The sequence below is a fragment of the Ranitomeya imitator genome, chromosome 1 (assembly GCF_032444005.1).
Source record: "Ranitomeya imitator isolate aRanImi1 chromosome 1, aRanImi1.pri, whole genome shotgun sequence".
NCBI lineage: Eukaryota > Metazoa > Chordata > Amphibia > Anura > Dendrobatidae > Ranitomeya > Ranitomeya imitator.
Genome location: NC_091282.1, coordinates 94,459,790 through 94,484,858, shown reverse-complemented (window position 1 = coordinate 94,484,858; position 25,069 = coordinate 94,459,790). Strand labels below are relative to the sequence as shown.

The window sequence follows — 25,069 nt, the reverse complement described above, 5'->3', positions numbered from 1 at the left end:
CCTTGCTTGTAAAATGCTCCCCATTTTGGGCCCCTTCCTGCTATAATTTCCTGGTATAATGTTTTGCTGCTCTTTTCCAACACATTAATTTAAAACAATACAATGTCCCTCATCTTGGTACACTGTCCCTCATCCTGGGCCACTTCCTGGTGTAATGCCACCCTTCCTGGGCACATTCGCTGTATAATCTTGGACCTCTTCCTGGTATAATGCTCCCCATCCTGCGCCCCTTCCTTGTATTATGCTCCCCATCCCACGCCCCTTCCTTGTATAATGCTCCCCATACTGCGCCTATTCCTTGTATAATGCTCCCCATCCCATGCCCATTCCTTGTATAATGCTCCCCATCCTGCACCCCTTCCTTGTATAATGCTCCCCATCCTGCGCCCCTTCCTTGTATTATGCTCCACATCCTGCATCCCTTCCTTGTATAATGCTCCCCCATCCTGCGCCCCTTCCTTGTATAATGCTCCCCATCCTGCGCCCCTTCCTTGTATAATGCTCCCCATCCTGCGCCCCTTCCTTGTATAATGCTCCCCATCCTGCGCCCCTTCCTTGTATAATGCTCCCCATCCTGCGCCCCTTCCTTGTATAATGCTCCCCATCCTGCGCCCCTTCCTTGTATAATGCTCCCCATCCTGCGCACCTTCCTTGTATAATGCTCCCCATCCTGCGCCCCTTCCTTGTATAATGCTCCCCATCCTGCGCACCTTCCTTGTATAATGCTCCCCATCCTGCGCACCTTCCTTGTATGATGCTCCCTATCCTGCACCCCTTCTATAATGCTCACCATCCTGCGCCCCTTCCTTGTATAATGCTCCCCATCCTGCACCCCTTCCTTGTATAATGCTCCCCATCCTGCGCACCTTCCTTGTATAATGCTCCCCATCCTGCGCCTCTTCCTTGTATAATGCTCTCCATCCTGCACCCCTTCCTTGTATAATGCTCCCCATCCTGCGCACCTTCCTTGTATGATGCTCCCTATCCTGCACCCCTTCTATAATGCTCACCATCCTGCGCCCCTTCCTTGTATAATGCTCCCCATCCTGCACCCCTTCCTTGTATAATGCTCCCCATCCTGCGCCTCTTCCTTGTATAATGCTCCCCATCCTGCGCCTCTTCCTTGTATAATGCTCTCCATCCTGCACCCCTTCCTTGTATAATGCTCCCCATCCTGCGCACCTTCCTTGTATGATGCTCCCCATCCTCCACCCCTTCTATAATGCTCCCCATCCTGCGCCCCTTACTTGTATAATGCTCCCCATCCTGCGCACCTTCCTTGTATAATGCTCCCCATCCTGCACCCCTTCCTTGTATAATGCTCCCCATCCTGCACCCCTTCCTTGTATGATGCTCCCCATCCTACACCCTTTCCTTCTATTATGCTCTCCATCCTGCGCCCCTTCCTTGTATAATGCTCCCCATCCTGCGCCCCTTCCTTGTATAATGCTCCCCATCCTGTGCCTCTTCCTTGTATAATGCTCCCCATCCTGCGGCCCTTCCTGGTATAATGTCCTGGTTGAATGTTTTGACTCTATTTTCCAATGCATTAAATTAAAAAAACAACAAAAAACCTGATTCTTATCTTCCTCTGCTCCCACAGTGTCTTGCGTTCCTCTTCTGTAGCAGATTTCTGGGTGCTGGCACTGGCAGTGTATGATGTCACCGCCGCGTACCACTCGTGTCTGGCATGCCGATGTCAGCTGTCGGCCTCTGATCGGCTGGTGGCATCTATTGCAGTGCAGTTTCAGCTGGAAACACAGCCTCCGTTGCTCCCTCTGCAACCGTGATCCTTACACCCCTGCTATTTCCATTGACTTCTATGGGGCAGATTTGCTCAGTTGCCATGCAGCTGACCGCAGTCTGATCGGTCTCTTTCTATGTGTGTATAGGGAGTGACCTGTCCATTTTGGTGATCTGCCTCGGACTAGTCACACGAAGCGCCGAGTTCCCGACCAGCTTTTAAAACTGTTTTTTCTTAAACTCTGCAGAGATTCAGAGTAAAACGTACACGGCTGCAGTAACACAGCCATACTGATCCATGCTCCACTGGGGTTTATTTCCATTTTCTTTTTGTCTGTACCATTCAGGATAATTAATGCTTATTATTTTATTATTTATTTATTTATTTTTAAGTGGTTAAAGAGTTGATGGGTGGTGATTCAAACCTTTTTTTTTTTTTTTTTTAAGTTTATGTCTGGAACTTAAACCTGCGATCGCTTCAACTACTGCATTGCAGATGTATTGTAGGACATAGACAAAATGACATCCTCCTATGAAGCCCAAACACAGGAGGACAACAATGGCGGCCATGGGGGCCATTAACCGGCTCCACATTGCTAAGACACATACACACGTATATGAAAATGAACAAATGATAGTCAGACATTGCTTTTCAAGCATGCTTCCTCAGAATAAAAAAAAAAAAAAAACCTCATGAAATAGGCCTGGACAGAAATGATGATACCCATGAAAATAATGTGACAAAAGGGACATGGTAAATCAAGGTGTGTCCACTAACTAGCATCACAGGTGTCTACAATCTTGGAATCAGTGAGTGGCCTGTATATAGGGCTACAGATACTCACTGTGCTGTTTGGTGACATGGTGTGTATCACACTCAACATGGACCAGAGGAAGCGAAGGAAAGAGTTGTCTCAGGAGATTAGAAAGAAAATTATAGACAAACGTGTTAAAGGTAAAAGTTATAAGACCATCTCCAAGCAGCTTGATGTTCCTGTGACTACACTTGCACATATTATTCAGAAATGTAAGATCCATGGGACTGTAGCCAACCTCCCTGGACGTGGCCACAGGAGGAAAATTGATGACAAATCAAAGAGACGGATTTAATGAATGGTAACAAAACTTGAACTTCAAGCTCAAGGAACATCAGTCTCAGATTTAACCACATCTGCATGAGCCAAAGTGGACTTCATGAGAGACGACCAAGGAGGATACCATTGTTGAAAAAAATCATAAAAAGCCAGACTGGAATTTGCCAAACTACATGTTGACAAGCCACAAATTTCTGGGAGAATGTCCTATGGACAGATGAGACAAAAATGGAACTTTTTGGCAAGGCACATCAGCTCTATGTTCACAGACGGAAAAATGAAGCATAGCAAGAAAAGAACACTGTCCCTACTGTGAAACATGGAGGAGGCTTTGTTATCTTCTGGGGCTGCTTTGCTGCATCTGGCACAGGGTGTCTAGGATCTGTGCAGGATATAATGAAATCTCAAGACTATCAAGGGATTCTAGAGAGAAATGTGCAGCCCAGTGTCAGAAAGCTTGGTCTCAGTCGCAGGTCTTGCAACAGGATAATAATAATAATTATAATAATAATTTTTATTTATATAGCGCCAACATATTCCGCAGCACTTTGCAATTAAGCGAGGACATGTACAGACAATAAATTCAGTACAAGTTAAGACAATTTAAACAGTGACATTAGGGGTGAGGTCCCTGCTCGCCAGCTTACATGACCCAATGACCCAAAACACACAGCTAAAAACACCCAAGAATGGCTAAGAGGAAAACATTGGACTATTCTGAAGTGGCCTTCTATGAGCCCTGACCTAAATCCTATTGAGCATCTTTGGAAAGAGCTGAAACATGCTGTCTGGAAAAGGAAACCTTCAAACACGAGACAACTGGAGCAGTTTGCTCTTGAGGAGTCGGCCAAAATACTTGTCGAGAGGTGCAGGAGTCTCATTGACAGATACAGGAATCGTTTGATTGCAGTGATTGCCTCAAAAGGTTGTGCAACAAAATATTATGTTGAAGGTACCATCATTTCTGTCCAGGCCTATTTCATGAGTTTTTTTTTATTCTGTGGAAGCATGGTTGAAAAGCAATGTCTGACTTTCATTTGTTCATTTTCATAGATCTTTTATTTATTATTACTTTTGTCAGATTCAAGTTGCTGTGACCACTGTGGGTTTTTCTGTCATTAAAAACAATTTTGACCACGTGTGTATTAACACCCCGTGATCGTATTGATAGTGGCATTTAAATGGTTAAATATCAGCACTGGAAGCTGACTGCAGTCACTGCTGTTACAGGCAGATATCAACTGTGTAACACAGCCTGCATCTTCCAGGCATGATATCTTTTAACCTTAATTTATTGTGAATGGAGGCTTTAATTGTTCATAGCGATGGAGGCTCCTAACATCTAAAATATCATCTGCTCAGTTTACATTTCTACAGGAAATAGTTATCTTTTCTTTTTTTTTTTAATCTGATTATATAGAAACTATATGGTGGCCCGATTCTAACGCATCGGGTATTCTAGAATATGCATGTCCACGTAGTATATTGCCCAGCGACATAGTATATTGCACAGCCCACGTAGTATATTGCCCAGCCACGTAGTATATTGCCCAGCTACGTAGTATATTGCCCAGCCACATAGTATATTGCCCAGCCACGTAGTATATTGCCCAGCTACGTAGTATATTGCCTAGCCACGTAGTATATTGCCTAGCCACGTAGTATATTGCCCAGTGACATAGTATATTGCCCAGCTATGTAGTATATTGCCCAGCCACGTAGTATATTGCCCAGTGACGTAGTATATTGCCTAGCCACGTAGTATATTGCCCAGCCACGTAGTATATTGCCCAGCCATGTAGTATATTGCCCAGCCACGTAGTATATTGCCCAGTGACGTAGTATATTGCCCAGGCACGTAGTATATTGCCCAGTGACGTAGTATATTGCCCAGTCACATAGTATATTGCCCAGTGACATAGTATACAGCACAGAACCACGTAGTATATTGCACAGCGACGTAGTATACAGCACAGAGCCACATAGTATATTGCCCAGCCACGTAGTATATTGGCCAGTCACGTAGTATATTGCCCAGCTACGTAGTATATTGCCCAGCCACGTATGTCACAGGTTAAAAAATAAACATATACTCACCTTCCGAGGGTCCCATGTATTTCAGTCACATGACCGTGACGTCATGGCAGGTCCTTCTCGCGCAGGCACGCAGGACCTGTGATGACATCGCGGTCACATGACCGTGACGTCATGGCAGGTCCTTCTCCCATACCATCCTTGGCACCGGAACCTGCCGCTTGCATAGGCAGCATCAATAGTAAAAACTTGGTCACACAGGGTTAATAGCGGCGGCATAACTCAGTCCGTTACCGCTGGCATTAACCCTGTGTGAGCGGTGACTGCGGGGAGTATGGAGCTGGCGCCGACTGCAGGGGAGGGACTAATCGGACTGTGGCCATCGCTGATTGGTCGCGGCAACCATGACAGGCAGCTGGCGAGACCAATCAGCGACTTGGATGCCATGACAGACAGAGGCCGCGACCAATTAATATCCGTGACAGACAGAATGACAGACAGACAGACAGACGGAAGTGACCCTTAGACAATTATATAGTAGATAGATATCTAAAAATAATGTAATCAGCACTAAATGTTGGCTCTAAAAATATTTAAAAAGGTGTAATAGTTTTAACAAGTAATGTGGCGAGTTATACAATTTCACAAAACATTTCGTACACTGTTTTCAATATATCTGCTTGCAGTCATTTAATAGAAACCCACATTGTTCCGTCCTGGTGATGTGATGATCACATTGTGCATCTGGGTCACCGTCAAATGAGCTGGACTGATTTTTATCGACTGGAAGTAAACAATAAGTCTTTCTTTAGACAGCAAGCAGAGATAGATAGAAATAGATACAGAAAAAATACTGTAAAATTGCACAATTTTATAGTAAAAAGAAACTATTTTCTGAACCCTAATACTCCTTTGGTCAGCTGCTGCTTTTGAAGGCCATTTCTACATGGATAAATACATTTTCTCCATAAATATAATTGCCTAAAAAAGAACCTTTCACAAGATTACAAGTTTGAGCATGTTAAGCTGGCCACATCATGGAATAATGGCCGCACAGCTGAGTAAAACGTATTTTTCTGCATTTCTCATTTTTATGAAGATACAGATATAACATTTAGATTCTAATTTCTTGTTCAACTTAGACCTCCTAAGCAGAGATTCATCTCTGGAGGCGTTTATTTTTTTTTCCCTGCGTGATGCTGGGCACTGCTCTCCTCACTGATCATATTGCCACACCTACAGCAATTACAAGCTGGGAACAGGAGTAGAGAAACTCTTTGTGTCATTACAAACACCTCTCTCATTGGAAGGGACTGTTTGCTCTGCTCTACTCCCACTCCCACCATAATGACAGTGCCATGGGATGAGAGCTGCAGATGCAGAGGTGATTACAATGACACACAGCTCTGCTCTACTCCCCTTTCAGGCTTGTGATCACAGGAGATGCTACCAGTGAGGAGAGATATGTCATTGCAAACACTTCTTTCAGCTGGCAGCAGCAGTCAGTGTGGGAGGAGATCAGAGCTGACAGTGCTCTTATTTGCTTGGTGGAAGAGGTGTTTGTAATGATACACATTCATAGCTCTACTCCCCTCCCCGTTTGTAATCACAGTAGATGCAGTCAATGAGGAGGGTAGGGTTGTATGTCATTACACCTCTCACACAAAGAAAGCCAGGTCTGTACTTTTCTGTAGATTTTTTTTTACCCCTGCCTCATACCTCCTACTTATGATTGGACAGCATTCAGTGAAAAAAAGTACCCACCCCCACCCCAGAGAAGAATCTCTGCTAATGCCTCCTTGGCTAAAGGCGAAATTAGAATATAATCTTTAAAAGTCAATATCTCCACAAGGGAGATGAGGAATACAAAAGTGAAAACTGTTTTATTCAGTTCTGCAGCCACTATTTGTGATGTGGTTAGTTTATCTGGTTCAAACTAGTAAAAGGTCCTATATATATGTGTGTTGCTCTCTACTGGACACTCTTAATAATGGGCCCAGGAAGTTTAGAGACATAAAAATGTTACTCACACCCCCCCCCCCCGGACTAGTGGGGCTTCTCCATTCTCAGAGCTCTGTCCTCAGTGTCCTGACATCAACAGGTGGCAATGGTGTCACGTGCGCACTGCAGTAAATCGGTGCAGAGGAGCGCTGCAGCTCAGTACAGCAAGTATTGTTTTTTTTCACTACCCTGTGCCCAGGGGTAGGCTTTGCCCAGTGGTGGACAACAAGTTTAATTTAGAATGTTTTCTGATCCCATCAATTTTGAAGGGAAATGTGTTTGGGGGCGTCCCAACTCAACTCTAAAGGGAAATAATGCTCGGGCATGTTGGATTTCAACACACTTTATCCTTTTGTTCTTTCAAGAGATAAGCCGTTTCCTCAGAAGTCTGGCAGCCACTTACTCTTCTCTCCCCTTTTATAACACATGTATTGTATGGTGGGAAGAATGGTGGAAGAAATAGCTGAGTGTTGGCATAAAGGGAACCTGTCACCCCCAAAATCGAAGATGAGCTAAGCCCACCGGCATCAGGGGCTTATCTACAGCATTCTGGAATACTGCAAATAAGCCCCCGATGTATCCTGAAAGATGAGGTAAAGAGGTTAGATTATACTCACCTGGGGGGGGCGGTTCGGTCCGATGGGTGTCGCGGTCCGGGGCCTCTCATCTTCATAGGATGACGTCCTCTTCTTGTCTTCACGCTGCGGCTCTGGAGCAGGCATACTTTGTCGGCCGTGTTGAGGGCAGAGCAAAGTACTGCAGTGGGCAGGCGTCGGGAAATGTCAGAGAGGCCCAGTATACAGGGCAGACAAAGTACGCCTGCGCCGGGGAAGACAAGAAGAGGATGTCATCCTATAAAGATAGGAGGCCCCGGACCGGACCGTGACACCCATCGGACCGGACCGCCCCCCCAGGTGAGTATAATCTAACCTCTTTTTCTCATCTTTCAGGATACATCGGGGGCTTATCTGCAGTATTACAGAATGCTGTAGATAAGCCCCTGATGCCGGTGGGCTTAGCTCATCTTCGATTTTGGGGGTGACAGGTTCCCTTTAAGCTGACAGATATGATTATAATTGAATAGGGCCTGCTAAGTGCGTCTGGTGTCTTTTAGGCCAATGCTTCATCTCACATCAAATGTGAATATTGCCTATGCCAATGCAAACACCAGCTTACACTTCTGCCCATAACATTGATAGTGATCGCCATCTACTGGTCATTTTAAAGAATACAAATAGTAATTTCAAACGTTAAAACTAGATGAGAGCTGAGTAAATACTGCCTTTGAAATACAATGTTCTCCAAAGAATAAAAAATAGAATGTTATCTACGCATGTGGATGTAGATAGGTATATTACGTACATGAGTGTTTCAGAGTATTATTTGCATTCTGTTAATACTGCCAGATCTGGGATTATAGGTTTTTCTATACATTCTTATACTTTAATCAGTCGACACAAGGAATGTGACACTGGTAGCCCATGTCCTGGATACGTCTGTGTGTGTTGGCTCTTGAAGCAATGACTCCAGCAGCAGTCCACTCCTTGTGAATCTTCACCCAGATTTTTGAATGGGCTTTTCTTAATCCTTTAAAGGCTGCAGTTATCCCTGTTGCTTGTGCATCTTTTTCTACCACACTTTTTCCCTCCACTCAACTTTCCATTATTATGCTTGGATACAGCACTCTGTGAACAGCCAGCTTCTTTAGCAATGACCTTTTGTGGCTTACCCTCCTTGTGGAGTGCGTCAATGACTGCCTTCTGGACATCTGTCAAGTCAGCAGTCTTCCCCATGATTGTGGAGCTACTGAAACAGACTAAGGGACATTTTTAAATGCTTAGGAAGCCTTTACAGTTTTTTTTGGTTAATTATTCTAATTTACTGAGATAATGACTTTGGGGTTTTCATTGGCTGTAAGGCATAATCATCAACATTAACAGAAATAAACACTTGAAATAGATTACTCTGTTTGTAATGTCTCTATATTATATGAGATTCACTTATTGTATTGAAGAACTGAAATAAGTGAACTTTTTGATGATAATCTAATTTTGTAAGCACCTGTATTAGTGTCGGACATGAGGAATTAGCTGTGCTGCCTACTTCTCTCAGTGATTGAGAAGGACAATAACACGCTGTCATTCCCGATCAGAGGAAGTTGCCTCTGAACCCATAAGATAGAAACGTTTTTAGCAATACTTTTTCTTACTAAAAGTGCCACCATTGTGTTGTACTTTACAGTGGCATGTCAAAATTACTGTTAATGTGAACAGTTAGACAAGTTGAAGATTAATTGATCTCTAAAAGGACTAAAGTTAAAGCGTTAAAGATGACACATTCCCTTTATATTTTAGGCAAAAAAGTCATTTTTTTACACTTTAAAAATTACAAAAAGGGAAATGGGCTGATGTAAAAGTTTGGACACCCTCCATGGTCGGTACTTAGTAACACCCCTTTTGTAAGTATCGCAACTTGTAAACACTTTTTGTAGGGAAACATGAGTCTTTCAGTTCTTGTTTGAGGGATTTTCATTTATTCTTCCTTGGAAAATCCTTCCTGTTCTGTGAGATTCCTGGGTCGTCTTGCCTGCACTGCCATTTTGAGGTCTAGCCACAGATTTTCACTGAAGTTCAGATCAGGGGACTGTGAGGGCCTTTGTAAAACCTTCAGCTTGCGCCTTTTGACGTAGTCCATTGTGGATTTTAACATGTGTTTAGGATTTGTATCCATTTGTAGAAGCGATCCTCTTTCCAACTTCAGCTTTTTTACAGATGGTGTTATGTTTGCGTCAAGAATTTGTAGAAATTTCATTGAATCCATTCTGCCCTCTATCCGTGAAATGTTCCTCGAGTCATTGACTGCAATGCATCCGCAGGTCATGATTGATCCAACCCCATGCTTAACTCCTTTCTGACCTCGGACAGGATAGTACGTCCGAGGTCAGAACCCCCGCTTTGATGTGGGCTCCGGCGGTGAGCCCGCATCAAAGCCGGGACATGTCAGCTGTTTTGAAGAGCTGACATGTGCCCGCAATAGTGGCGGGTGAAAAAGCGATTCACCCGCCACTATTAACTAGTTAAATGCCACTGTCAAACGCTGACAGCGGCATTTAACTGGCGCTTCCAGCCGCGCGGCCGGAAATGAGCGCATCGCTGACCCCCATCACATGATCGGGGGTCAGCGATGCTTCTGTATAGTAACCATAGAGGTCCTAGAGAACTCTATGGTTACTGATCCCGGCTAGCTGTGAGCGCCACCCTGTGGTCGGTGCTCATAGCACACCTGCATTTCTGCTGCATAGCAGCGATCTAATGATCGCTGCTATGTAGCAGAGGCGATCGAGTTGTGCCTGCTTCTAGCCTCCTATGGAGGCTATTGAAGCATGGCAAAAGTTAAAAAAAAAAATAAAAATAAAAGCAATATAAAAGTTTAAATCACCCCCCTTTCGCCCCATTCAAAATAAATAAATAAAAAATCAAACCTACACATATTTGGTATCGCCGCGTTCAGAATCAGCCGATCTATCAATAAAAAAAAGCATTAACCTGATCGCTAAACAGCGTAGCGAGAAAAAAATTTGAAACGCCAGAATTACGTTTTTTTTTTGTTGCCGCAACATTGCATTAAAATGCAATAATGGGCGATCAAAAGAACATATCTGCACCAAATTGATATCATTAAAAACGCCAGCTCGACATGCAAAAAATAAGCCCTCAACCGACCCCAGATCTTGAAAAATGGAGACGCTACGGATATCGGAAAATGGCGCAATATTTTTTTTTTAGGCAAAGTTTGGAATTTTTTTTCACCACTTAGATAAAAAATAACCTAGACATGTTAGGTGTCTATGAACTCGTAATGACCTGGAAAATCATAATGGTAGGTCAGTTTTATTGTGGGATTTAACTTTTTTTTGCAATTTCACCACACTTGGAATTTTTTTCCCGTTTTCTAGTACACGGCATGCTAAAACCAATGATGTTGTTCAAAAGTACAACTTGTTTCGCAAAAAATAAGCCCTCACATGGCCATATTGACGGAAAAATAAAAAAGTTATGGCTCTGGGAAGGAGGGGAGCGAAAAATGAACATGGAAAAACAGAAAATCCCAAGGTCATGAAGGAATTAATGGTTGGCAAGATGATCTTTTCCTGAAATAATGTACCCTTTTTTCTCCACACATACCTGTGATCATTGTGGTCAAAAAGTTCTATAGTAACCTCATCAGTCCACAGGACTTATTTCCAAAATGCATCAGGCTTGTTTAGATGTTCTTTTCCATACTTTTGACTTGGTGGTAAGGATGCAGGAGAGGTTTTCTTCTGATGATGACTCTTCCATGTATCACAACTCCAAAGTCTGCTAAATCTTTCTGAAGGTCTTTTGCAGTCAATTCGGGGGTTCTAATTTGTCTCTCTGGCAATACTTCAAGCAGCTCTTACTGAAATTTTTGCTTGGTCTTACAGGCTTTATCTTGACCACCATTGTTCCTGTACTTGCCATTTTTTAATTACATGTCGAACTTTGCTTTGCTGTCTTCTTATAGCCTTCTCCTGCTGTGTGGGCATCCACCAATTTCATTTTCAGAGTGCTAGGCAGCTGCTTAGAAAAACCCATGGCTGCTGTTTTTTTTTTTTGGCTCAAGGTTAGAGGAGGCTGGGTTTTTATAAACCTGGGAAATTTGCATCACCTGGCCTTTCCTAACGATGATAGTGAACAAGCCAAAACCCTAACAAGCAAATTAAGGTCAAAGATACCTGAGCACACAAATCTCTAAAGGTGCCCAAACTTTTACATCGGCCTTTTTCCCTTTTTGTAATTTTTAAAATAATTTAAAAAAAATCGCTATATATTTTTTTTCTGCCTAAAATGCAAAGGAAATGTGTCATCTTTAGGCTTTTTAGAGATTATTTCATCTTCAACTTGATTAACTGTTCACAATAACAGTAATTTTGACCAGAGGTGCCCAAACTTTTTACATGCCACTGTAGATGTCTTAAGGGGGACTTTCTCATCAGTGTACAGCCATGACGTCTCTACTTGCAGTGTTCAATGATTGTGATAATAATAATTGTGCCACCGGTAACTTATTCCTGTGTTTGCCTCTTAGGTACTGGCCAGTCTCCGTACTGTAAGGAATAATTTTGCTGCACTAACCAACCTGCAAGATCGAGCGTCCAGCAAGTAAGTGATATTTATGCAAAGCTTCTTTTAAAAACTGATGTTCATGTCAGATGATTATTCTTAATCACAGACCCGTCGCTATAGTTTACAGTGTACCACGTTTGTTATACAATTTTGCAGTTTCTTAGACACATTAAAATAACAAAACTTCTTACCATCACGAACTGCGTTGTCCTCCTCCATGTTTGTCATGTACTATCCTATATCAAAATGTAATATTTTCCAGTAGATAAACGTTACATTTCCCTAATGGGACACAATCATTTCTCTTATGATTTGCTTTGAGTCTTAAAGTTCTTAAAGGAGGTCTGTCAGCACAAATGAAGCCCATGCTCAGTGCACCCTTGGTGTAGCCAAGCAGTTCGGTGCACCTTTCCACCTACTTGTTTGGCTTTCATCTCTGCCCTCTTCTTCCTTGATTAACAGCTTTTGGCTTTACAGGAGCCAGAGAAGGGCAGAGATAGAAATCTAGTAGTTGGGAAGGAGCACTGAACTGTTTATCTGCGCCAAGGGTGCATGGAGCGTCTGTGCTTGGTTTGAGCTGTCACTTTGCACTGATAGACTCCTTTTAAGATGTAAGCCTCCAGGATAGGTAAAAAAATTGTTAGATCAGCAGTCGTGAAAAAAAGACCCGCACTAATTGTTATACTCAGGCTAATAGAGTGGGACCCGTGTAATACATGCTAAACCACTGCTGCATACATCCCCTCCCATCAGCGGATGGCCATATTGGTAGATTAGCGATATTTGGTTTTCTTGGACAAATTACCCCTTCCCAACATGTACTTCGCATGCTTATAGTGCATTCTCAGGAGCTGAGCCTGCTCCACACTCTACGGATGTCATCTGGGTAACAAAGCCCAAGGGCGGACATATCCTTGATGCAACCTGTGCAGGGGCCCAAGAGGTAAAGGGGCCCATTTCCACCAACAAAGCAGGTGGAATTGTGCATGATGATGAGTTATTGGGCTACAAAGGGTCCATACACAATTTTTGCACAGGAGCCCCTACTATGTCCGCCACTGATAAAGCCAGCACTCGACGCTAGACGCAGCAACCAGAGTTTGCTCTGGTTGCTGCTTTTAACCTCTTAAAGGGAACCTGTCACTTGGCTTATGCTGCCCAAGCCACAGGCAGCGTGTATTAGAGCCTTAGTGCACAATTGCAGGCAGGTATATTTTTCTCTGAAATCTAAGAGAAAATATACTATACTATACTAGTATGACATGAGAATAGTAGATTCCTCCCAGTGCCCAAAACAAGAAACTTGTCAATCACCTCTAGCAGCGCTTAGAAAAGCCTGGGTGGTGAATCGGACTAGTCTCATCTCTGCCTATGGCTCCTGGTCGGACCTTTAATGTATACATTTATCTCTGGGTATAATCCTTCAGCCATGTTCTGATTCATTCTGCTCAGATGACTGGTTCACTTTAACCCCTTAACGACCGCCGATACGCCTTTTAACGGAGGCCGTTAAGGGTACCTATTCCTCAGTGCCACTTTTTAACGGCGCCGGGGAATAAAAGTATAGCGCCACAATTCCCATGGGTGTTTCCAATCGGGGACAATTTAATGCCTTGAATACACGACAGCAGTATTTAAGTTGTTACAAAGGGGTGACAAGACCCCCTTAGTAACCATTGGGGCCCCACAATGAGAATCGAGGGTCCCGTTAGTTACTTGGAATTCATGTGAGATCCAGAAATAATCTGAGTCTCACAGGCACAGTCACTGACTGCTGAATATAAGTGGATGAGATCAGTGGTCAAAGTAAAAATTATACATGTCTCACAGTGAAAAAGTGTAAAAAAGTGAAAAACGTAAAATAAAATATTTAAAAAACTCACGTTATTTATACCGTTTGGTGAACGCCATAAAAAATAATTAAAAAAACGCTAAAAATGTTGCTTTTTCATCATAGTGACTCACAAAAAAGTGAATAAAAAGCGCTAAAAAAGTCATATGTAAAATAAAATGTTATAAATGAAAACGTAAAACCATCCCGCAGAAATACAAGCCCTAATATGGCTCATTTGGCATAAAAAAAGAAACTTACAGCTCTCAGAATATGATGCAAAAACAAATTAATTTTGCTAAAATATTGTTTTTAGCGTGTAAAAATAGCAAAGCATAAAAAAATGTAAATCTGGTGTTGCTGTAATGGTACTGACCTGACCAACAAATCGGTCTGATCACTTTTACCGAGCGGTGAATGGCGCAAAAATAAAATAAAAGCAATAAGTGAATTTCTGGGTTTTGTTCATTCTGTGACTGAAAAATCTGAATAAAAAGCGATCAAAAAATATTATGCACCCTAAAATGGTACCAAAAAAATCCACTACCCGTTCCGCAAAAGATAAGCCCACGTACAGGTCTGTTCTGTAACAAAATTACAGCTCTCAGAATATGGCAACAAAAAAAACTACCTTTTATAAAAAAGCATTTTTACTGTGTGATATTAGCAAAATCTTAAAAAAAAAAATATTTACTGTAAATCTAAATCTGGTATCGCTGTAGTTGCACCGACCTGAAGAATAAATCGGCCTTGTGACTTACAGTGCATGGTGAACCACGCAAAAATAAAAATAAGAACTGTTCTTGTATTGCTGTTTTTTTGTTCATACTACCTCCCAAAAATCAGAAAAAGGCTCGGAATACAATTATCCTGCGCTCTCTGATGAACATTTACATCGAGGTTTCTGTGTAAATTCCCCCAAACCGTGATTCAGACATAACCCTGGATGGAACCACTCACTTATGAGGCAGAAGGCGTCACTTTGGACTGGTCTGTGTTTTTGCGGTGTCCCATCATTTTAGGCGTCTTTTAGCACATAAGTGTGGACGACTACAGGTCTGTGCACTCCTAAAAAGATGGCGCCCACTGGAGCAGACCGCAAACAGAGTATGAAGTGTCTCCATCTGCTTCATTATGGTGGGTGGTTCCGTTCCGGGGTCTCATCTGAATACAATTTTGTGGGATTTACAAGGAAACCCCGAGGTAAGAGGTAAGCCTAGAACACAAAAATGTGATCCATCCTTATTCTGGAAGCGATTGAACAATACTATGTACCCCAATAAGAACCCTAACTTATCCTGCAAAAAAATAGTCCCCACTCAGGTCCATCATCTGTCAGTGTAACTATAGAGGGCTCCCACGTTGCTAGTAGAACAAAGACTCTGGAAAAGTGACATGACTCCTGCCCACTCAAATAAAATCCAGTGAATTCTGTCTCCAAAATCCAAATGCCCCCCTACTTCTGAACCCCACTGTGCCTAAACCCTCAGTAAGCGGCCACATGTTTGGCATTATTGTAATGGAGAGAAGTCACTTAATTTACGGGTGTGTATTGCCAGAAGCACAAGTTTGGTGTAATGTTTGGGAGCGCTATAATATATGGGGGCTCTACACTGTATGGGAACACAATATATGGGCACTAGACTGGCAGATTGTCACGGGAGTACTGGGTAGACTAAGGCTGGTTACCCGGACCCCTGTGATATCCCTTAGGCTAGGAAAACCCTGTCTGACCCTCTCCCAGAATTTACACTAAAGGTGTGCATGTCTGGGCCGCCAGGCCTGACCCTGTCTCCTGTTTCAGCCCTAAGCTGAAACCACCTCCCGCCACCCAGTGAAGAGACCACACACCAATCCCCACAGAAAGCACAGACAGGGAAAACTGAAAAACGCACCACGCCGCAGTCACACAGGAATACACGAAAATGTGCACAGGGCAAAACAAATACAAATATAGGAAGGAGAAATATGACAAAGGATAATACACCACCAGATACGATATTCCTTCTCCTAGACCACTACTCCAGACCGAGATCACCAGGCACAAGACACAAGCTATAATCGGCGACGCCCAAAGTTCAGCATAACTATTTCACCCCTTTGCCCCCAAGGGTGGTTTGCACGTTAATGACCGGGCCAATTTTTACAATTCTGACCACTGTCCATTTATGAGGTTATAACTCTGGAACGCTTCAACGGATCCCAGTGATTCTGACATTGTTTTCTCGTGACATATTGTACTTCATGATAGTTGTAACATTTATTTGATATTACCTGCGATTATTTGTGAAAAAAACGGAAATTTGGCGAAAATTTTGAAAATTTCACAATTTTCCAACTTGGAATTTTTATGCAATTAAATCACAGAGATATGACACACAAAATACTTAATAAGTAACATTTCCCACATGTCTACTTTACATCAGCACAATTTTGGAACCAATTTTTTTTTTGTTAGGGAGTTATAAGGGTTAAAATTTGACCAGCAATTTCTCATTTTTACAACACCATTTTTTTTAGGGACCACATCTCATTTGAAGTCATTTTGAGGGGTCTATATGATAGAAAATACCCAAGTGTGACACCATTCTAAAAACTGCACCCCTCAAGGTACTCAAAACCATATTCAAGAAGTTTATTAACCCTTTTGGTGCTTCACAGGAATTTTTGGAATGTCTAAATACAAATGAACATTTAACTTTTTTTCACAAAAAATTTACTTCAGCTCCAATTTGTTTTATTTTACCAAGGGTAACAGGAGAAAATGGACCCCAAAAGTTGTTTTACAATTTGTCCTGAGTACACCGATACCCCATATGTGGGGGTAAACCACTGTTTGGGCGCATGACAGAGCTCGGAAGCGAAGGAGCGCCATTTGACTTTTCAATGCAAAATTGACTGGAATCGAGATGGGACACCATGTTGCGTTTGGAGAGCCCCTGATGTGCCTAAACATTGAAACCCCCCACAAGTGACACCATTTTGGAAAGTAGACCCCCTAAGGAACTTATCTAGAGGTGTGGTGAGCACTTTGACCCACCAAGTGCTTTACAAAAGTTTATAATGCAGAACCGTAAAAATAAAAAATCATATTTTTTCACAAAAATGATCTTTTCGCCCCCAATTTTTTTATTTCCCCAAGGGTAAGAGAAGAAATTGGACCCCAAAAGTTGTTGTACAATTTGTCCTGAGTACGCTGATACCCCATATGTGGGGGTAAACCACTGTATGGGCGCAAGGGAGAGCTCGGAAGGGAAGGAGCGCCGTTTGACTTTTCAATGCAAAATTGACAGGAATTGAGATGGGACGCCATGTTGCGTTTGGAGAGCCACTGATGTTTCTAAACATTGAAACCCCCCACAAGTGACGCCATTTTGGAAAGTAGACCCCCTAAGGAACTTATCTAGATGTGTGGTAAGCGCTTTGACCCACCAAGGGCTTCACAGAAGTTTATAATGCAGAGCCGTAAAAATAAAACATTTTTTTCCCACAAAAATTATTTTTTAGCCCCCAGTTTTGTATTTTCCCGAGGGTAACAGGAGAAATTGGACCCCACAATTTGTTGTCCAATTTGTCCTGAGTGCGCTGATACCCCATATGTGGGGGAACCACTGTTTGGGCGCATGGGAGGGCTCGGAAGGGAAGGAGCGCCATTTGGAATGCAGACTAAAGGTACCGTCACACTTAGCGACGCTGCAGCGATACCGACAACGATCCGGATCGCTGCAGCGTCGCTGTTTGGTCGCTGGAGAGCTGTCACACAGACAGCTCTCCAGCGACCAACGATCCCGAGGTCCCCGGTAACCAGGGTAAATATCGGGTAACTAAGCGCAGGGCCGCGCTTAGTAACCCGATGTTTACCCTGGTTACCAGCGTAAAAAAACAAACAGTACATACTTACATTCAGCTGTCTGTCCCTTGCCGTCTGGTTCCTGCACTGACTGCTGGCCGTAAAGTGAAAGTGAAAGCACAGCACAGCAGTGAGTCACACAGCGGTGACTCACCGCTGTGGCTGTGCTCTGCTTTCACTTTACGGCCAGCAGTCAGTGCAGGAACCAGACGGCAAGGGACAGATAGCTGAATGTAAGTATGTACTGTTTGTTTTTTTACGCTGGTAACCAGGGTAAACATCGGGTTACTAAGCGCGGCCCTGCGCTTAGTTACCCGATGTTTACCCTGGTTACCAGTGAAGACATCGCTGAATCGGTGTCACACACGCCGATTCAGCGATGTCTGCGGGGAGTCCAGCGACGAAATAAAGTTCTGGACTTTCTTCCCCGACCAGCGACAGCACAGCAGGGGCCTGATCGTTGCTGCCTGTCACACTGGACGATATCACTAGCGAGGACGCTGCAACGTCACGGATCGCTAGCGATATCGTCTAGTGTGACGGTACCTTTAGATGGAATGGTCTACAGGTGTCACATTGCGTTTGCAGAGCTCCTAATGTACCTAAACAGTAGAAACCCCCCACAAGTGACACCATTTTGGAAAGTAGACCCCCTAAGGAACTCATCTAGATGTGTTGTGAGAGCTACGAACCCCCAAGTGTTTCACTACAGTTTATAACGCAGAGCCGTGAAAATCAAAAAAATAAACTTTCCCCCCAAAATTATTTTTTAGCCCCCAGTTTTGTATTTTCCCGATGGTAACAGGAGAAATTCGACCCCAAAAGTTGTTGTCCAATTTGTCCTGGGTACGCTGATACCCCATATGTGGGGAGGAACCACCATTTGGGCGCATGGGAGGGCTCGGAAGGGAAGGAGCGCCATTTGGAATGCAGACTTAGATGGAATGGTTTGCAGGCGTCACATTGCGTTTGCAGAGCCCCTAATGTACTTAAACAGTAGAAACCCCTCACAAGTGACCCCATATTGGAAACTTGACCCCCCCAAGGAACTTATCTAGATGTGTTGTGAGAACTTTGAGCCCCCAAGTGTTTCACTACAGTTTATAACCCAGAGCCGTGAAAATAAAAAATCTTTTTATTCCCACAAAAATTATTTTTTAGCCCCCAGCTTTGTATTTTCCCAAGGGTAACAGGAGAAATTGGACCCCAAAAGTTGTTGTCCTATTTGTCCTGAGTACGCTGATACACTATATGTTGGGGTAAACCCCTGTTTGGGCATACGGGAGAGCTCGGAAGGGAAGGAGCACTGTTTTACTTTTTCATTGCAGAATTGGCTGGAATTGAGATTGGACGCCATGTCGCGTTTGAAGAGCCCCTGATGTGCCTAAACAGCGGAAACCCCCCAATTATAACTGAAACCCCAATCCAAACACACCCCTAACCCTAATCCCAACAGTAACCCTAACAACACCTCTAACCCTGACACACCCCTAACCCTAATCCCAACCCTATTCCCAACCGTAAATGTAATCTAAACCCTAACCGTAACTTTAGCCCCAACCCTAACCCTAGCCCTAACCCTAGCCCTAACCCTAACCCTAGCCCTAACCCTAGCTCTAACCCTAACCCTAGCTCTAACCCTAACCCTAGCTCTGAGCAGGCACTTGGTAAGCCACCTCCCTCCCTGCAGGACCCGGATGCCGCGGCCATATTGGATCCGGGCCTGCTTCAGGGAGGGAGGTAAGAGACCCTCACAGCAACGCGATCACATCGCGTTGCTGCGGGGGTCTCAGGGAAGCCCGCAGGGAGCCCCCTCCCTGCGTGATGCTTCCCTGCACCGCCGGCACACCGCGATCATGTTTGATCGTGGTGTGCCGGGGGTTAATGTGCTGCGATAGGCAGCTGACACCCGTCCGCGATCGGCGTATGACGTACTATCCCGTCGGTGGTCATACGGGCCCACCCCACTTCGACGGGATAGTACGTCATATGGCAGAAAGGGGTTAAAGGCAGAGGGCGTGACCCAGCCTCCAATCCGAGTACCAGCTAGATTAACCCCGGACAACCTAGATAAAATCTAGCCGGCGCCACTGAGCGCATAGTTGACGAATGCGGAATTACCGCTGTCTGTCGGACGCCCTAGTGTGAATATCGTCTGACATGACAGTACCCCGCCTTCTACGAGGGACCTCAGGGCCCACACGACTTATACAGGCGCTGTTTAACTCTCCTCCAGACTGATGACAGTTGTGCTCCTAAATGGTCCTCCTCCGGGATGCCGGAAGAGCCCCCCTGACTCAAAGTACAAAATTGAGGATGGTGCCCGTACACCCAAAAAAACGGAGACTCCCCAGAAGATTCCTGGCGGTGATTATTTATGGCAAACTCAGCCAAAGTAAGGAACGTCGACCACTCCTCCTGGTTGTCAGAAACAAAGCAGCGTAAGTACTGCTCCAAATTTTGGTTCATACGCTCGGTCTGACCATTTGACTGAGGACGAAACGCCGAAGAATGCGACAACTTGATCCCAAGCCGTGAGCAGAATGCTTTCCAAAATTTTGCCACAAACTGAGAACCCCTATCAGACACGATGTCAGATGGGACCACATGAAGTCTGACCACCTCCTGCACAAATACCTGAGCCAGAGTCTTAGCGTTAGGCAACGAAGGCAAAGACACAAAGTGCGACATGTTTGAGAACCGATCAACAATCACCAAGATGACCGTGTTCCCAGCTGAGGAGGGCAAGTCTGTGAAAAAATCCATGGAGATCTCCGTCCATGGCCTACTGGGTACCTCGAGAGGAAGTAGTGTGCCAGCCGGACGGGAGCGGGGCGTCTTAGCCCTAGCGCACGTGGTGCATGCTGACACGCACGAGACCACGTCCTGTCGGATTTTGGGCCACCAAAACCGACGCAACACCAACTCCAAAGTACCCCTAACCCCTGGGTGGCCAGCCAGAACAGCATCATAATGCTCCGCCAATACCTTTAGACGAAGATGGAGCAGTACAAACAATTTGTTAAAGGGAAGCTCAGGTGGTACCTCCTCCTGAGCCTCGGCAATCTCAGCCTCAACCTCAGTTGTGAGAGCCGAGACCACTACACCCTTTTGGAGGATGGATACGGGTTCTTCCCGAGGTTCTCCCCCCAGAAAACACCTGGACAAAGCATCCGCCTTAGTGTTCTTAGACCCAGGTCAGTAAGTAACAAAAAAGTTGAACCGTGTGAAAAACAACGCCCAGCGAGCCTGCCTGGGGGACAGACGCTTGGCTGACTTCAAATAAAGCAAATTCTTATGGTCGGTAATAACAGTAACCTGGTGAACTGACCCCTCCAAAAAGTGTCGCCATTCCTCAAAAGCCAACTTGATAGCCAACAACTCCCTGTTGCCGATATCGTAGTTACGTTCGGCGGGCGACAGTTTCTTGGAGAAATAGGCGCATGGACGCAACTCGCTCAAGGATGAGCCTTGTGACAGTACCGCCCCCACTCCAACCTCAGACGCATCGACTTCCATGGTAAATGGTTTCGATACGTCCGGCTGCACCAGAATGGGGGCTGAAGCAAAACTTCAGAAATTCGAATACGCGCAAAGCAGCCTCAGGCCAGGCGGAGAAATTGGTACCCTTTTTCGTCATGTCAGTAAGCGGTTTAGCAATGGTAGAAAAATCTTTGATAAACTTCCTATAGTAGTTAGAAAACCCAAGGAACCGCTGAAGCGCTTTTAGGTTATCAGGCCGTTCCCAACGCAGCACCGCTTGCACCTTAGTGGCGTCCATTTTAAACCCTGAAGCGGACACAATATAACCTAAGAAAGGCAACTCCTGAACCGTAAATACACATTTCTCAAGTTTTGCATAGAGCTTATTCTCTCTGAGAAGCTGTAACACCTGCCTGACATGCTCTAAATCAGAGGTGTCAAACTGCATTCCTGGAGGGCTGCAAACAGGTCATGTTTTCAGGATTTCCTTGTGTTCCACAGGTGATAATTTAATCACCTGCACAGAATGATTCCATCACCTGTGCAATACTAAGGAAATCCTGAAAACATGACCTGCTTGCAGCTCTCGAGGAATGCAGTTTGACACATCTGCTCTAAATGAGTATCACAGTTGCATGAATAAATGAGAATGTCATCTAGGTACACAATAACGAACTTCCCCAAAACATGCGAGAACACATCATTAATAAAATGTTGAAATACTGCAGGCGCGTTTGTCAACCCAAATGGCATCACCAAATTTTCAAAATGACCCTCAGGAGTATTAAAAGCCGTCTTCCACTCATCACCTTGACGGACTCTTATGAGGTTGAACGCCCCATGAGGTCAAGCTTGGAAAACCACTTACCACCTGCCACCTAGTTGAACAAATCAGGTATCAATGGCACAGGGTATGGATCACGAACCGTAATCTGGTTTAACTCCCTGAAATCCAGACACGGGCGTAGACCGCCATCTTTCTTCTTAACAAAGAAGAACCCTGCTGCCACCGGTGAGGACGAAGGCCTGATGTGCCCTTTGCTCAAACCTTTAGCAATGTAGTCCTTTAACGCTTGCCTCTCAGGACCAGAGATGTTAAACATCCTAGCTTTCGGCAATTTGGGCCCTGGTTTAAACCTGATAGTACAGTCATAGGGTCGATGTGGTGGCAATTCAGAGCAACCCTTCTCAGAAAACACATCCGCGAAATCCAGCAGTGACTCAGGAATGCTAGGAGTCACAGCAGACACACATGTGGCCAGGCAATTTTCCTGGCAGAATTCGCTCCACTGGATTATGTCCTGAGTTTTCCAGTCAATCACCGGGTTGTGCATAGATAACCATGGAAAACCCAGAACTATTTGTGCAGGAAGATTACTGAGCACCCTACATGTAACCTGCTCAGAATGTAGGACCCCAATGTGGAGTTTAACCTCAGCCACAAACTCAGTAATCTCCCCCTGTGGGAGAGGGGTGGCATTGATGGTGACCACCCGGATAGGATGAGGCAATTTTTCGACCGTGAACCCGGCCGTGCGCGCAAACTCCTCATCAATGAGATTAGTGGCCGAACCACTATCCACAAAAACAGTAATTGGCAGCTCTCTGCCAGCGACAATAACTCTGGCAAGAAGCATACATTGAGAGACCACCATGCAGGATATGCATAAGCTCAGATTGGCCTCCTCCACACCCTCTGAGCTTAGTAGTTTTCCGCCGTTGCGCTCTTTCTTTGAAAACAGAGGACAAGCATTTACATAATGCCCCTTTTTACCACAGCAAAAACAAAGTCTCTGCTTCCTGAGCGAGGGGGCTTGATGATGCGACACCCCTGCGATTTGCATAGGCTCCGTGGGCTCACCTGCAGCAACTTCACGTGCACCTATGACCTCCCCCAAGGGCGGCGTCTCTAGCGCCCCCTGACGCAAACGGCGATCAATGTGAACAACAAGACTCATGGCAGACTCTAGAGAAGCAGGAGTCTCATACATCAGAAGGGCTTGTTTAACCCTTCTCGAAACCACACATACAAACTGACTCCGCAGCGCAGGGTCATTCCATTGTGTGTCCACCGCCCAGCGATGAAATTCAGAACAGTAATCCTCCGCCATTCGCTCCCCCTGATGGAGAGCGCGTATCTTAGATTCTGCTAGAGCCAATCTGTCAGGATCGTCATAAATGAGTCCAAGAGCAGAAAAAAACTCTCTACTGAGTTAAATGCAGCTGAATCACAAGGTAATGAAAACGCCCATGCTTTGGGGTCTCCGTTCAGTAATGACAAAACCAAGCCCACACGCTGAGCCTCATTACCTGAGGAAAGCGGACGCATACGAAAATACAATTTGCAAGCTTCACGGAAAACAACAAATTTACTGCGTTCTTCAGCAGACCTCTCAGGTAAAGGAATTTTTGGCTCAGCAACTCTCCCTGCAGTTTCCACTTGTGCATTTGATACCACAAGACCCTGTTGCTGAACTGCCCCCTTCAATTCAGAGACCTGTAAAGAACAGCGCCTTCAACTGGCGGGTTATGGAAGTCATGGGATCCTTGACATAAAAAAAATACTTTTTTTTTTTGGGGGGGGCGATTATAATGTCACGGGAGTACTGGGTAGACTAAGGCTGGTTACCCGGGCCCCTGTGATATCCCTCAGGCTAGGAAAACCCTGTCTGACCCTCTCCCAGAAGTTACACTAAAGGTGTGCATGTCTGGGCCGCCAGGCCTGACCCTGTCTCCTGTTTCAGCCCTAAGCTGAAACCACCTCCCGCCACCCAGTGAAGAGACCACACACCAATCCCCACAGAAAGCACAGACAGGGAAAACTGAAAAACGCACCACACCGCAGTCACACAGGAATACACGAAAATGTGCACAGGGCAAAACAAATACAAATATAGGAAGGAGAAATATGACAAAGGATAATACACCACCGGATACGATATTCCTTCTCCTAGACCACCACTCCAGACTGAGATCACCAGGCACAAGACACAAGCTATAATCGGCGACACCCAAAGTTCAGCAGAACTATTTAAAGGCAGAGGGCGTGACCCAGCCTCCAATCCGAGTACCAGCTAGATTAACCCCAGACAACCTAGATAAAATCTAGCCGGCGCCACTGAGCGCATAGTGGACGAATGCGGAATTACCGCTGTCTGTCGGACGCCCTAGTGTGAATATCGTCCGACATGACACAGATTTGCAATTCTCCAGAACAAAAGCCTGACATGGATGTTACAAAATAGTCATTACAGCTGTAGATGAATTCATTGAGAGGTGCAGTTTCCACAATGCGGTCACCTTTGGGGTTATTCTGCTGATCTGACACCTTCGGGGCACCGCAATTGTCGCCTCTAAACTATTCTAGCAAAATCTGTGCTCCAAAAGCCAAATAGCGCTCCTTTCTTCTCAGCTCTGACGTGAGCCTAATATTACATTTTTGCGAGTAAAATGTGATTTTGTATTTTCACAGCTCTACTTTATAAACTTCTGTAAAGCACCTGGGTGTTCAAGGTGCTCATGACACATCTATATAAGTTCCCTAGGGGGTCTAGTTTCAAAAATGGTGACACTTATGGGGGGGTTTCTACTGTTTAGGCACATCAGGGACTCTCCAATCTGGACATGGCGTCCACTCTGGATTCCAAAATTTTTTGTGTTCAAAAAGTCAAACGGTGCTCTTTTCCTTCCGAGACCTGCCGTGGGCCCAAACAGTGGATTTTTCCAACATATGTGGTATCGACATACTCAGGAGAAATTGCACAACAAATTTTCTCCCGTTAGGTTTCTTTTAAACTTAACGTGTTTTTTGCGGCCCGTTACTGCGGGCTTTTTTTGCGTGCGGTATTGCTGCAATTTTTACGGTCTGCCACAATAACGGACCGCA

General features: G+C 44.7%; 1 protein-coding gene across 5 annotated transcripts in view; it reads left to right on the top strand.

Moving 5' to 3' along the window:
- The window catches only part of PDE4D (phosphodiesterase 4D), a 1,251,030-nt gene that overhangs the window by 943,778 nt on the left and 282,183 nt on the right, over positions 1 to 25,069 (top strand). For all 5 annotated transcript variants that reach the window (XM_069748983.1, XM_069748967.1, XM_069748997.1 and 2 more), the window contains exon 4: positions 11,982 to 12,055. In XM_069748983.1, coding sequence (XP_069605084.1) covers positions 11,982 to 12,055 — 74 coding nt within the window. The remainder of the gene's footprint in view (positions 1 to 11,981; positions 12,056 to 25,069) is intronic.